General features: G+C 44.2%; 1 protein-coding gene and 1 long non-coding RNA gene across 3 annotated transcripts in view; one reads left to right on the forward strand and one right to left on the reverse strand.

Moving 5' to 3' along the window:
- Positions 1-12,571, reverse strand: part of LOC309373451 — a 44,019-nt gene extending 31,448 nt beyond the window's left edge. The window contains exon 1 of the long non-coding RNA XR_014170040.1: positions 12,173-12,571. This is a non-coding gene — a long non-coding RNA (uncharacterized lncRNA). The remainder of the gene's footprint in view (positions 1-12,172) is intronic.
- The window catches only part of LOC309373411 (DGAT1/2-independent enzyme synthesizing storage lipids-like), a 48,663-nt gene that overhangs the window by 4,830 nt on the left and 28,672 nt on the right, over positions 1-15,161 (forward strand). The window contains exons 4-7 of one of the 2 annotated variants that reach the window (XM_081917612.1): positions 466-656; positions 2,616-2,676; positions 4,892-5,031; positions 12,578-12,775. In XM_081917612.1, coding sequence (XP_081773738.1) covers positions 466-656; positions 2,616-2,676; positions 4,892-5,031; positions 12,578-12,682 — 497 coding nt within the window. In that variant the 3' untranslated portion in view covers positions 12,683-12,775. Of the gene's footprint in view, positions 1-465; positions 657-2,615; positions 2,677-4,891; positions 5,032-12,577; positions 12,776-15,161 lie in introns of those variants that run through there. The other variant, XM_081917613.1, reaches the window with a different exon arrangement.

Raw genomic sequence — 15,161 nt, forward strand, 5'->3', positions numbered from 1 at the left:
CTCTCTCTGTGTGTGTGTGTGTGTGTGTGTGTCTACTGTACAGTGGTACCTCAGATTAAGTACATAATTCGTTCCAGAGGTCCATTCTTAACCTGAAACTGTTCTTAACCTGAAGCACCACTTTAGCTAATTGGGCCTCCTGCTGCTGCTGCGCCGCCGGAGCAAGATTTCTGTTCTCATCCTGAAGCAAAGTTCTTAACCCAAGGTACTAATTCTGGATTGCGGAGTCTGTAACCTGAAGCGTATGTAACCTGAAGTGTATGTAACCCAAGGTACCACTGTATCCAAAAGCTCTGCACCCTAAAGGGATTGAAGGTTTGGATGGTGCAGCAAGGCACTGTGAACTGTATTTTTATCATAATAGTGCAATATATTTGGAATAATGACACTTGTATTGAATATACACTATTTCCTAAATAAGTTTCACATAAAATGCATTCTTCTATTTGGGGCTTATTTTTTCAGGGCTGCAGATGGTTTTTTATGTGAGCGGGTTGAAATTTTACAATAAAGCTGAAATTGTGGAAATAATGAAGAAAGGCCATTTACTGGGCATTGCACCTGGTGGAGGTAGAGAAGCACTGTTTAGTCATGATTACGGCATAATGTGGGAGAAACGCACAGGTTTTGCTCAGGCAGCTTTGGAGGCGAAAGTGGTGAGTGATCTTTGTGCAATTTGCATTGCCTTTACGAATATCCTCGATAAGACGTAATATGTTGACATCCTTGAGCCAGCATCCAAAAAAGTTGAGGATGGCAAATATCCTATTTGGGGGTCAAATGAAAAACACCGATTTACTGGATCTAGAAGGGCACAATAATAGATATGGGTGGCACTCCTACTTATGGTATAATAACGTGAAAATACATAAAGGATTTACAAACCATATATTTAGAGGTGTCCTGTATGAGGTATGGGACAAGAATAAAAATTTAGTAGAAAGAACTACACCTTGGTTGCTATCCCCGATAGATGTACTGACAATAAAAAAGTTAAATATGGAAGGGAAGAGACTAACCTATGAAGATATTTTAGTGAAAGCTGAGAACGGGTGGAAGCTAAAACCATATGACAATATAAAAAGTGCTTTTATGGGATGGATACAAAATCACCAGGTGAATGGTTTATTAAAAGAGGATAAGAAATTGGGATTTAGCCGGGGGAAATCAAGATACCAAATTGAAATTTTAGAAGGCAGAACAAAACTCCTATCTAAAATGTATGAACATTTATTGGAATGGGATACCAAAGATGAACTAATAAAAGAAGTAATGATAAAATGAGCAGTAGATTTCGGTTATAACATTGACTACGACAAATGGGTAAGACTATGGAATGAAGGTATGAGATTCACAGCGTGTTCCACTCTAAAAGAAAACCCAAGTAAAATGATGTATCGGTGGTATATAAAGGTAAAGGTAAAGGTACCCCTGCCCGCATGGGCCAGTGGTATCCGACTCTAGGGTTGTGCGCTCATTTCGCTCTAGAGGCCGTGAGCCGGCGCTGTCCGAAGACACTTCTGGGTCACATGGCCAGTGTGATGAAGCTGCAGCTGGCGAACCAGCACCAGGGCAGCACACGGAAACGCCGTTTACCTTCCCGCTATAAAGCGCTCCCTATTTATCTACTTGCACTTAAGAGTGCTTTCGAACTGCTAGGTGGGCAGGAGCTGGGACCGAATGACGGGAGCTCACCCCGCCGCGGGGATTCGAAGCGCTGACCATACGATCGGCAAGTCCTAGGCACTGAGGTTTTACCCACAGCGCCACCCACGTCCCTATCGGTGGTATATAACCCCGAGTAAATTGGCAAAAATGTATAAAATGCAAGATAGAGCCTGCTGGAAGTGTACATTAAAGGATGGAGAATTTTTTGACATGTGGTGGACATGCGAAAAAATGAAAAAGGTTTGGGATATGATATACATTGAAATGATTATTATTATTTTCAAATATACATTCCCGAAGAAACCAGAGGCTTTTTTATTAGGGATAATAGGAGATGAAGTGAGAAAAGGAGACTGCAAATTATTATTGTATGCCACGACTGCCGCAAGGATTCTTGTGGCCCAAAATTGGAAATCCCTGGAGTTACCAACCCTAATGGAGTGGCAGACGAAATTATTCGAGTATACTGAATTGGCAAAAATGAGTTATAAAATTCGAGACCAAAAAGTGACAAAGTTTGAGGAGGAGTGGAGTAAATTTGTTGTGTATATACGAAATAACTGTAGAAGTTTAAAAACTGTAGCAGGGCTAACATGATGTATATAAAATGTAATTAAGAATCTGCAGGAATGGATGTAAACTGGGAAAACCAAAGCAGGGAAGGAGGGAAGTCGGGGCGCGAAATTGCACTGGGTAAATAAGAAGATAGAAAAGGTTGAATGTTAAAGTTAAAGTTTTATTTAATTTTCTTTTGTAAATCAAAAAAGTAATTAAAATAAATAAATAAAGCCAAATACATTATCATTTATGAGTTGCTTCTCATTATAATCCCAGATGTGAAGCATTCTTCGTAGTCCATAACAAAAATAAAGGCAGGATGGTTGGGACAAAATAATTATCCACTCCTCACCTTTCTTTTCATGTTTGTTTCATCTTTTTTTTTTTAGCCCATCATCCCTATTTTTACACAAAACAGTTGTGAAGCATACAGGACCATTGGAAAGACAAGTAAGTTAAATACCTTGGTTGATCAAGAGATCTCAGGCAATATACATTTTAATAATATAGAATGATCTTTTAAAAAGAATATCTATTTACTACTCACTAATAGATTTTATTCCATGTACATTTATCTGCAATGTTGTGCTGCCTGCCTCAGTACTCAGTGAACATGCCCTTGCTTAGTTTTCTATTAGATTTAACAGAAAGCTATAATCGATAAATGTGGGAGCAACCCTAACATGGAGGGGAACTGAACAGGAAACATACCATATTCTGCAGTCTATTGCAGTGTTTCCCAACCGGTGTTCCGCGGCACACTAGTGTGCCGCGAGACGTTGCCTGGTGTGCCGTGGGAGGGAGGCGGGCGAGTCCGGCGGCGAGCGGCGGGGTGGCGGCGGCGAGCACGCGCGGGGCGGCGAGCGAGCTCCCTCCCAAATCCCATCGCCGCTCGGCGCTGGTGTTGGCAAGTCTTGCGCACCGGGGGATCTCCCCCCGGGAGCGCAAGGCTTGCAGGCGGCAGCTGGCAGCGCGGAGCACGGGGCGCCCTTCGGAGGGCTCCGCGTGCTTCGCGCAACAGGCTGCCGCCCCAAGCCTCGCGCGCCCAGCGGGAGCTCCTGCCGGGCGCGCAAGGCTTGCAGACACTCGCCCGAAGCACGGGGAGCCCTCCGGAGGGCTCCCTGTGCTTCGGGCAACAGGCTGCCGCCCCAAGCCTTGCGCGCCTGGCAGGAGCTCCTGCCGGGTGTGCAGGGTTGCAGACACTCGCCCGAAGCACGGGGCACCCTCCGGAGGCCTCCGTGTGCTTCGGGCAACAGATGCCACCCCAAGCCTCGCGCGCCTGGCGGGAGCTCCTGCCGGGCGCGCAAGGCTTGCAGACACTCGCCGAAGCACGGGGCACCCTCCGGAGGGCTCCGCGTGCTTCGGGCAACAGGCTGCCGCCCCAAGCCTTGCGCGCCTGGCGGGAGCTCCTGCCGGGCGCGCAAGGCTTGCAGACACTCGCCCGAAGCACGGGGAGCCCTCCGGAGGGCTCCCTGTGCTTCGGGCAACAGGCTGCCGCCCCAAGCCTTGCGCGCCTGGCAGGAGCTCCTGCCGGGTGCGCAGGGTTGCAGACACTCGCCCGAAGCATGGGGCACCCTCCGGAGGCCTCCGTGTGCTTCGGGCAACAGATGCCACCCCAAGCCTCGCGCGCCTGGCGGGAGCTCCTGCCGGGCGCGCAAGGCTTGCAGACACTCGCCGAAGCACGGGGCACCCTCCGGAGGGCTCCGCGTGCTTCGGGCAACAGGCTGCTGCCCCAAGCCTCGCGCGCCTGGCAGGAGCTCCTGCCGGGCGCAAGGCTTGCAAACACTCGCCCGAAGCACGGGGAGCCCTCCGGAGGGCTCCCTGTGCTTCGGGCAACAGGCTGCCACCCCAAGCCTCGCGCGCTTGGCGGGAGCTCCTGCCGGGCGTGCAAGGCTTGCAGACACTCGCCCGAAGCACGGGGCACCCTCCGGAGGGCTCCCTGTGCTTCGGGCAACAGGCTGCCGCCCCAAGCCTTGCGCGCCTGGCGGGAGCTCCTGCCGGGCGCGCAAGGCTTGCAGACACTTGCCCGAAGCACGGGGAGCCCTCCGGAGGGCTCCCTGTGCTTCGGGCAACAGGCTGCCGCCCCAAGCCTTGCGCGCTGGGCGGGAGCTCCTGCCGGGCGCGCAAGGCTTGCGGACAGCTTCCTGAAGCCTGGAGAGCGAGAGGGGTCGGTGCGCACCGATGCCTCTTGCTCTCCAGGCTTCAGAGAAAGCCTGCATTCGCCCCATAGGACGCACACACATTTCCCCTTTATTTTTGGAGGGGAAAAAGTGCGTCCTATGGGGCGAAAAATACGGTACTTTCTTTGTGTTTATTTGATGCCTATTAAAGAGAGTTACTTTATATATAGTCAATATAGGCACAGAGTTAATTTTTTAAACATTTTCTAATGGTGGTGTGCCTCGAGATTTTTTTCATGAAACAAGTGTGCCTTTGCCCAAAAAAGGTTGGGAAACACTGGTCTATTGTACATAGCTTATGACTGATTGCAAAGAGCTGAGAAGAGCTGACTGAATATCTTGTATCTCTTTTCCCAAGCACTCATATTATTTAACTTTTCCTCTCTTCCTATTTATTGCAATTGCTAAACACTGAGAATGTCAACTAATTTCAAATTTGATATGGTGTCACTTTACTTCAGAATCTTCTTCCATTTCATACACAGGGCTGACAAAATGGCTGTATGACAAAACTCGAAGTACGTTCGTTCTCATTTACGGAGGGTTTCCAGTGAAATTGAGGACATTTATTGGAGAACCCATCCCATATGATCCAAATATAACAGCTGTAGAGCTGGCTCAAAGAGTAAGTTAACTCTAAACTTGGAAGTTTAAAAGGAGAATATTTCTTTTTTCTTTAAAAAAAATATTTTTATTAAGCATATTTAACAAATCAAATTATAAATCAAATATAACCAATTACATTTCTCCCCTCCCTCCCTCTCCCGCCCTCTGGAGACCTTCAGCTCCCCTCTCTGATTTGTTCATACATATGATTCTCTGCATGTTGTAAAGTTGTACATATCATCACCTTTTCTGTCATATGTTCTACTACTAAATTTGTGGATGTTTATTCAAAACCTGCCAAGGAGTCCAAATCCATTTGTTGTCTTTTTGAATAGTTTTGTAAATAGTTCCCATTCTTCCTTGAAATCACGGTTGTCCTTCTCACGCAGTTTATGTGTTAACTTTGCTAACTCCGCATAGCTCATCAGTTTTTCTTGCCATTGTTCTTTCATTGGGATTTCCTCATTCTTCCATCCTTGTGCTAACAAGACTCTTGCCGCTGTTTTAGCATACATAAATAAGTTCTTTGTTTTTCTTGGCAGGTGTTGTCCTAAAATCCCTAACAAAAATGCTTCTGGTTTTTTTTACAAATGTCATTTTGAACACTTTTTCAATTCATTGTATATCACCTCCCAATTTTTTAAAAAACTTATCTACATTCCCACCACATATGATACAAAGTACCTTCTTTTTCTTTACATTTCCAACATGTATTTGACCCAGTTTTATACATTTTTGCCATTTTTTCTGGTGTAATATACCATCTATACATTATGTTCATATAATTTTTTTTCAAAAGAGAACAATCTGTAAATTTCAAATCTACCTTCCACAGCTTTTCCCAATCCTCAAATTGTATATTTTGTCCTATGTCTTGTGCCCATTTAATCATGACTGATTTAACCTCCTCATCTTTCGTTTCCCATTCTAGCAGAATACTACATGCTTTCTTCAATAACTTCACTTCTTCTATAACCTCCTTTTGGAATCTAGAGATTGTATAGCTAAACCCTTTGTCTGTAATGCAACCAACTCTGCACATGATCTTTAATTTCCTCATAATCTTTTAATTTCCATTTTCCTTCTTGGTCTCTCAGTAGGTCTCTATATGTGGGCCACTTTCCCCTTTTGCCAAGCAGTTTGAGTAACAAAGCTTCAATTGGTGATAACCACCAAGGTGTTTTTTGTTCTATTAAATCTTTCTACCTCTCCCACACTCTCATTAATAATCTTCTAATTATGTGATTGTAAAATCCTTTATGTACTTTCCCTTTCCCATACCATAAGAATGCATGCCATCCATATCTGTTATCATGACCTTCCAAATCTAATGCTTCTTCCCTTTCCAGTTTTATCCAGTCCCTAATCCAGACCAAACATGCAGCCTCATAATACAGTTTAAAATCTGGGAGGGCAAAGCCTCCTCTTTCTTTTATATCTGTAAGTATCTTATGTTTAATCCTTGGCCTTTTGCCCCCCAGATAAACTCCCCCCCCAATTTTTTAAATTACATTTTCCACAATTATAACAAATATAACATAGAAAAGAGAAAAAACACACAAAAGAAAAGCACATTAAAATACTAAAAAAGCAAAACAAAAAAATTAAACCACATATTACTTGTGAAACCCAATTTATCTTTAATTGTTAATTGACTTCCTCGGATCCCTCCTATCTGAATTTCATTGTATCACCTTATAGCAGCTCTCCAATATCATTTTTCTACTAAAATTAATTCTGTCATGTCAATTAACTATTTTCTTTCATGTCTTAATATTCCAAATCCAAATTAGTTACAATTCAATCTTATTTTAATCCTAGCTCTATTTGGTACTTTCAAGTGACTAGTAGTTAAATTAAATTAAATTAAATTAAATTAAATTAAATAAATAATCCTTAAATTTCTTCCAATCTTCTTGGTGATCCTCTTCTTTCTGGCCGCAGATTCTTCCAGTCAGGTCAGCTAGCTCCCAAAAATCCAGCATCTTCACCTGCCATTCTTCCATCGTTGCGATTTCTTGGGATTTCCATTTTTTGGCTAATAACAATCTTGCCGCTGTGGTTGCATACAAAAATAATCTAACATCTTTTTTGGGTAATTCCAATCCTATTATTCCAAGTAGAAAGGCCTCTGGTTTCTTAATAAATGTATTTTTCAACATTTTTTTTCAATTCATTATAAATCTTTTCCCAGAAGTCTTTCACCTTGGGTAACGTCCACCACATGTGAAAAAAATGACCTTTTTCTCTACATTTCCAACATATATTGTCATTCGTGTGGCAGATCTTTGCCAATTTTACCCGGGTTAAGTACCATCTATACATCATTTTCATGACGTTTTCTTTTAATACAGTACATGCAGTAAACTTAACCCCTTTCTTCCACGACCATTCCCAATCTTCTAACATTATATTGTGTCCAACATCTCTTGCCCAATCAATCATAACAGATTTAACTTGTTCATCCTTCGTATGCCACTCCAACAGCAGATTATACATTTTAGATAAATTTTTAACTTTAGTATCTAACAACTCCATTTCCAGTTTGGTTTTTTCTAAAAGTCTTATTCAGCTCACGGCTTCGGGCAGCGGTAGCTGTTTTCACTTTTATTCCAGCGGAAAGGGACCAACCTCCGTGTTTAAGTCCCTTCCTGTCAAATTAAATGTCCAAATTTTAAGTCCTTTTACTGAAGATTTTCCAAATTTATTTTGAGAAATTGGCCACTCACGAATGCCGGACTCGGAGCTTCGTGCAATGAAGAAAGCGAGTTGATTCCAAAGTGCCCACGTCTCCAACCCCGCTTGCTCTCGGGGCTCTTTACAAGAGCTTACCGGGGAGCGGGGGGAGTCGTTCTGGGCACCCGCAGAAATACCAGATCCTCAGAATGCTCAATCTGAGGTTTTTTTCGGGGTACCGCAACACTCACGGTCTCCCCAGCCTTCAATGCACCGGGGCTCTTTCAGCCAAAAGAACTCCCCTCCGCCATAACCGGGCAACCAACCAGAAGTCAACTTAGAGATATCTTTTTGCCATCTTTTGAGGCAATCATCCTTAACCATTACTGGGACTGTCTGGAAGAGAAAGAGCATTTTTGGCAACACATTCATTTTTACCGCTGCAATTCTTCCTAGTAGGGAAAGGTTCATTCTACTCCATATTTCTAAATTCCTTTTTATCTCAGACCATACTTTTTCATAATTGTCTTTATACATGTTTATATTTCTTGTAGTTAATCATATCCCTAAATATTTTACTTTTTTATGGATTTCTATCTCAATACTTTGCACCAAATCTTTTTTCTCTTCCTCTTTTAAATTTTTAACTAATAATTTAGTTTTATTTCTATTTAATTTGAATCCTGCCACTTCCCCAAATTCTTGAATTTTCTCTATTACTCTAGGAAGAGAATTTTTTGGATCTTCTACTGTGATTACTAAATCACCAGCAAAGGCTTTCAGCTTAAATTCATCCCTCCGCCCGTTTTTATCCCTTTAATCTCTTTGTCCATGCTTATATTTCTTGCACGTACCGTATTTTTCGCTCTATAGGACGCACTTTTTCCCCTTCAAAAATGAAGGGGAAATGTGTGTGCGTCCTATGGAGCGAAGACACCATAGCCCCGCGACCCTCTCCCGGTTGGAGAGGTGATGCGCGGCTCAGGCAGGAGCCTCCATAGCCGCGCGTCACCTCTCCAGCCGGGAGAGCGCGCGCGGAGCTAAAGCAGCCCCCCCGCGACCCTCTCCTGGCTGGAGAGGCGACGCGCGGCTATGGCAGGAGCCTCAATAACCGCGCGTCACCTCTCCAGCCCGGAGAGCGCGCGCGGAGCTAAAGCAGCCCCTCGCGACCCTCTCCCGGCTGGAGAGGTGACGCGCGGCTATGGCAGGAGCCTCCATAGCCGCGCGTCACCTCTCCAGCCCGGAGAGCGCGCGCGGAGCTAAAGCAGCCCCTCACGACCCTCTCCCGGCTGGAGAGGTGACGCGCGGCTCTGGCAGGAGCCTCTATAACCGCGCGTCACCTCTCCAGCCGGGAGAGCCCGTGCGGAGCTAAAGCAGCCCCCCGCGACCCTCTCTCGGCTGGAGAGGCGACGCACGGCTCTGGCAGGAGCCTCCATAACCGCACCGTCACCTCTCCAGCCGGGAGAGCGCGTGCGGCGCTAAAACAGCCCCTCGCGACCCTCTCCCGGCTGGAGAGGCGACGCGCGGCTCTGGCAGGAGCCTCCATAGCCGCGCGTCACCTCTCCAGCCGGGAGAGCGCGCGCGGAGCTAAAGCAGCCCCCCGCGACCCTCTCCCGGCTGGAGAGGCGACGCGCGGCTATGGCAGGAGCCTCCATAACCGCGCGTCACCTCTCCAGCCCGGAGCGCGCGCGCGGAGCTAAAGCAGCCCCTCGCGACCCTCTCCCGGCTGGAGAGGTGACGCGCGGCTATGGCAGGAGCCTCCATAGCCGCGCGTCACCTCTCCAGCCGGGAGAGCGCGCGCGGAGCTAAAGCAGCCCCTCGCGACCCTCTCCCGGCTAGAGAGGTGACGCGCGGCTCTGGCAGGAGCCTCAATAGCCTCGCGTCACCTCTCCAGCCGGGAGAGCGCGCGCAGAGCTAAAGCAGCCCCTCGCGACCCTCTCCTGCCTGGAGAGGTGACGCGCGGCTATGGCAGGAGCCTCCATAGCCGCGCATCACCTCTCCAGCCAGGAGAGCGCGCGTGGGACTAAAGCAGCCCCTCGCGACCCTCTCCCGGCTGGAGAGGTGACGCGCGGCTATGGCAGGAGCCTCAATAGCCGTGCGTCACCTCTCCAGCCGGGAGAGCGCGCGCGGGACTAAAGCAGCCCCTCGCGACCCTCTCCCAGCTGGAGAAGTGACGCGTGACTATGGCAGCAGCCTCTCCGCTGCGCCTTTCCACTGCTCCCAGACCTGCTCTTTGGGGCTGGTGGTGGGCTTCCCCCCGCCAGCCCCAAAGAGCAGGTCGAAAGGAACCTGAAGCCAGGAGAGCGAGAGGGGTCGGTGCGCACTGACCCCTCTAGCTCTCCAGGCTTCCAAGGTAGCCACCTGAACGCACCTTAAATGGCACCTTGTTTTAGAGCGGGAAAACAAGAGGGGGAAAATTCTCCCTCTCTCTGCGCAGCGCTTCCTGCCGCTTTGCTGAAGGGGCACTGGTCAGAGAGCGGAAGAATTTTTTTCCCTTGTTCTCCCCCCTCTAAAACAAGGTGCGTCCTATTGTCCGGTGCGTCCTATGGTGCGAAAAATACGGTACTTCCAGGACCGGGATGAACAATAGCGGTGACAACGGACATCCTTGCCTATAGTTCCTTTTTGTATTTTACATTAATTCGTTATCACCTGATTTACACTTAATTTTGCAGTTTGTTCTGAATATATTGCTTGTAACCCTTTTAAAAATTTATATCCACAATTAATTTCTTCAAGTATTTTTTTCATGAAGTCCCAGGAAATAATAATAATAATAAATAATAATAATAATAATAATAATAATAATAATAATAATAATAATAATTTTATATCCCGCCCATCTGGCTGGGTTTCCCCGGCCACTCTGGGCAGCTTCCAACAAAGTATTAAAATACAGTGGAAACATTGTCAAAAGCTTTTTCGGCACCTATAAACATCATTGCTGCTTTTTTTTCATTTTTTACCTCCAGGTATTCTATCACATTCAAAATATTATATTCTCTTTCATTTGTCTGCCTGGAAAAAAACCCTGCCTGATGTTGATGTATATATTCACCTAAGATTTTTTTTCATCCTATTCGCTAATATGTTTGCAAATAATTTATAACCATTATTTAATAATGAAATAGGCCTGTAATTGTTTATTTGCATTAAATCCGAATCTTGTTTTGGGGATCAATGTTATATAAGCTTCTTTCCATGTTCCAGGGATTTCACCTGTCATTAAGATCTCATTCATCAAATTTTTCAATGGATTTACTAATGGTTCACTTAACTTTTCATAATATTTTGCCGTTAATCCATCTGGTCCTGGAGACTTACCACTTTTTGTCCAATTTATTGCATCTAAAACTTCTTGAGCTGTTATTTGAGTATTTAAGGCCACAAATTGTTCCTCTTTTATTTTTGGCAGATTACTATTTTTTACAGTATATATTCCTCTATTTTAAAACTCCTTTCCTTTCCTTTCTTATACAGTTTTGAGAAACATTTCACAAATGCTTCTCTTATTTCCTTCATCTTCTCTGTAATTTTCCCATTATATTAATTTTGCTTATAAAATTTCTTTGTTCACTTTTTTTCAATTGCCACACTAACAATTTTCCTGATTTATTGGTGTGTTCAAAATATGTCTGCTTCATTTTTTTATCTTCCAACTAATTTCTTCATTGACTGTCATAGAGTATTGAGTTTGTGATGTTCTAATAATAATATAATATAATATAATATAATATAATATAATATAATATAATAAGCAGAATATTTATTTTCCTCTTGGTTTCTCTCTCTTTCAGCCCTAAACTGTATTGTACATATTGATTTCTTCATTCTATATGACCTGATATAGGGTTCATTATATATACCTTTGTCCATTATGCCCAACACTCAAATTTCCCTCTCCTTAACTTGTTGAGACTAATTAAATGAGAAAAACTATATGGTACAAAGAGAGATCTGCTCATGCAATGGGACTTCTTCTTCCCACTATGTTAGGGTTGAGTATACAAAATACATTCTGGAGGTTTATATCAATAAACAAATAATAGATCTTATTCTAATTGCACCTTATGAAAATTTTGGTCAATCGCATAAAAAGTTGTTGAGCTGAGCTTCTTTGGGGCCACTGATCAACTGCACTCTTGCCCCCTTCCCAAACTGCCCACACATGCGAAACAGAGCCCACGCCACACAAGACAGAGTCCAAGCAAAGGAAGACTTGGGAAGATGACTCCCAAAGGGAGGGGGCTAAGGGGAGGAGCATGTAGGGTCCTGGTGGCTGATGGGAACAGGGTTGGAACTTTGTTTAGTATGCCTGATCCTTCTCCAAGCACTTTCTGCTTGTTTTCTTGCTGCATCAAGTTTCAGGTTTTGATTGCCTGTTTAAAGGGGCAGATAAGAAATTTCTTTCTGCAAGGGGTTATGCCTTGGTTGTCCTGAGGTTCGCTCCTTTTATCCTACATTGTGACAACCATGCAAGGTACCTACTGTGTACAAAGCAGCCCAAGGCACATATGTTTGATTGTTTCTCTGCCATTCTCATACAGTGCTCTTGGTAAACATAAAGAGAGTGGGCTGGATTCACTGAGAGATGAGCAGTTTCCTAGTGTGGGTTCCTCACCCTGGCTGCTCTGGCCCAACCCTCCATGTTGAAGAAACCACTTTTGAGGGTTGAGAGACAAGGACTCTCATGCAACATACCTGAGTATACAAAGTCAGTTGCGTATCCCAGAAAGAAGTCACATATTGTGCTTCTATAGCTGGAATAAATGGGTTGCCTCTGGTTCTGATCCCTTTAGCTTTTTCCTCACAGATATTAATAACTGTGAATACCTATTTTGCAATCTATTCCTCTAACACAATGTATTCCTCTGGTTTTCTTTCAACAGGCGAAGACTGCACTTGAAAATCTTCGGGATAAACACCAAAAAAGGCCAGGAAATATATTAAGAGCTCTTTCAGAACGATTTGATAAGCATTACAAAGTTAACTAGTCCATATAAAACAGTTGCAGTGTTTATGAGAAGGTGTCTGTAATAGGAAACATTAATACTTATGTTATTAAAGCTAAGGTGATATACACAGAATTGTGCTGGATTGTTTATGAATTATTTGGAAGGGTCCCTAGCTCAGTAGCTCAGCTGTGTGTGCAGAAGGTCCTACGTTTTTGAAGACGTACAAGTGCTTTTCTGCCCTATCCTGCAATACACCCAGAATGCCCCTTTTTGGGGAACTTGCACTAGTAGAGGCAGAATGGAAGAGTATAACAGGAAGGCGAGTGTTTAACTAAACATGAAATAATATTACATGTGAAAGAGTAATGTATATAAATCACCTGTATTAAAACAGTGGCACTTCTTTTATGTTTATAAAAGGGGGCTCCAAGATTTGAGCCCTATAATGCAAATCCTTTTAAACCTATAGCAAGAAAAGTAGAGAAAACAAAAATACAGCTGGAATTGGTGAAAAAAGTGACTGATCTAACGAAAACAGCCAACTCAGCTATAAAGCTGGGTCTGGTGCCCGCCCCGCAGTAGCACCGCCCCCCGCCCCCCGTTGAACACCCTCTTATCAGATGTCAAATAGATAAACAACTACACAACGTTCTGAAGACATCTGAAGGCAATCCTGCACCAGGAAGTTTTTAATTGATGATGTGTTGCTGTGTTTTTTTATGTTCTAAGCTGCCCAGAGTGACTGGAGCAACCAGGCTTTTACACACACACACACACACACACACACACAAATATACATAAACACACACACACACACACAATATCTTCTTTATCTTTTAGCTCCTGAAAGACTCAAGTTCCCATCTTAGCTGATTTCTTTCTTCCATAGCCTCAGTTATGAATACCAGAGTAGGCTGATCAGGATTCAAGAATTTTGGGGGCATTTGTTTCTGAACAGATGTATGGCCCTATGAACAAAGGCCAAGCTTTAGATCTGAAAATCACTGGGTGTGTAATTATAGAGCTGGGAGGTAGATATTCTTGATGATGCCTCACAGTATTATGGTCATTTGCATGGTGCCATGGACATAGATTGTGCCATGGAAATACCATATTTTTTGCTCCATAACAAGCACTTTTTTACTCCTAAAAAGTAAGGGGAAATGTCTGTGGGTTTAATGGAGCAAAAGCACTGGAATGGAACAGGGATGCCTTGACTGTGGCTGCAGTCAAGAGCTGAGGGATGCCTTTGAAGGGAAGGGGAAGCAAAGTGAGAGCTGCACAAAGTGAAACAGAAGCCATGTAAGCAGCTCTTGCTTTGCTTGTGTTAAAGCAAGAAAATCGAGATCCACTTACACGCTCTGTGCATAATATTTTTCTTCTTTTTTTCCTCCTCTAAAAACTAGGTGCCTCTTATGGTCAGGTACATCTTATGGAGCAAAAGATACAGTAAAAATTAGGTCACAGTATGCTTCTTAATCTTATTTAATTTATTTAGATTCACATCCTGCTTTTTGACAAAATTCCTCAAAGTGACTAGTTCCTTTTACTAAAATAATGATGCTAGAATAATGGAAGCTGCAGAAATATATACAGAAAATATTCAAGTAAGTAGTTATGGGAAATCAATCATACATGTTGCAATTTTTGTGTGGTATTCATTAAGAAGTCGCTCCATTCTTGTCACCCTGATAGCATCATTGATTGAAGTTATCACTGCCCACATAGTGAGAGTTTCCACAATCCAGGGTGGATGTCACCTTAGTGGGGTGTGTCACCCCATGTCAAAACCACGCCAGCTTAGTTGGAGGTGTGGGTGTTTCCCAAGCCATTAAGGAGGCACAGCAACTGCAGAACACATTTTCTTACATGACACTGCATTGCACAATGATGGGTGACAGCAGTGTCAGAGTGTGAGGGGGTACTGCTGCTCAACGGGAGGTAGAGGGGGAAAGGCAAGTTGGAAGTGAGGTCAGCATGGTATAAACAAACAAGCAGGATCAGTGGAGTGGCTCCATTGATGTGTTTTAATCACACCCACCATCCATTGATATGTTTAAATCACATCCACCTTGCCACTATCTTCCCCACTGCAATACACTGGTTTGTTCCCCCCACAAAACCCTCAGCTATTGGATTACAAAGAAATAACCCCCTTCCCTCAATCATATATCTGAATATTTATCCCAGTTGTAATGATTTATCCCAGTTGTAAAATGTTGAAGCCGTTATTTCCCATATTCTTTCTGCTGCCTTCACTACCATCTTACCTCCATATTGGAGAAGCAGATAGCTTCTCCTGAATAGGCTGTACCAAGGAAAGGAAGGAACAGCAAAATGATATAAAGATAAAAGAGAATTGATCCTTCTAGTCCTTTGCAATCTCTCATTTTCTTAGTTGCTTCCCTGTCCAAAGCCATTCGTTCTAAAACATTCAGGTGTTGAGATAGACTGTGGAGAAAGGGTCCATTTGGCCAGTGAGAGCTGCGGCATAAGGGTTGATGAGCCAAATTCAGGC

Source organism: Podarcis melisellensis, assembly GCF_964234715.1.
Source record: "Podarcis melisellensis genome assembly, chromosome: 7".
NCBI lineage: Eukaryota > Metazoa > Chordata > Lepidosauria > Squamata > Lacertidae > Podarcis > Podarcis melisellensis.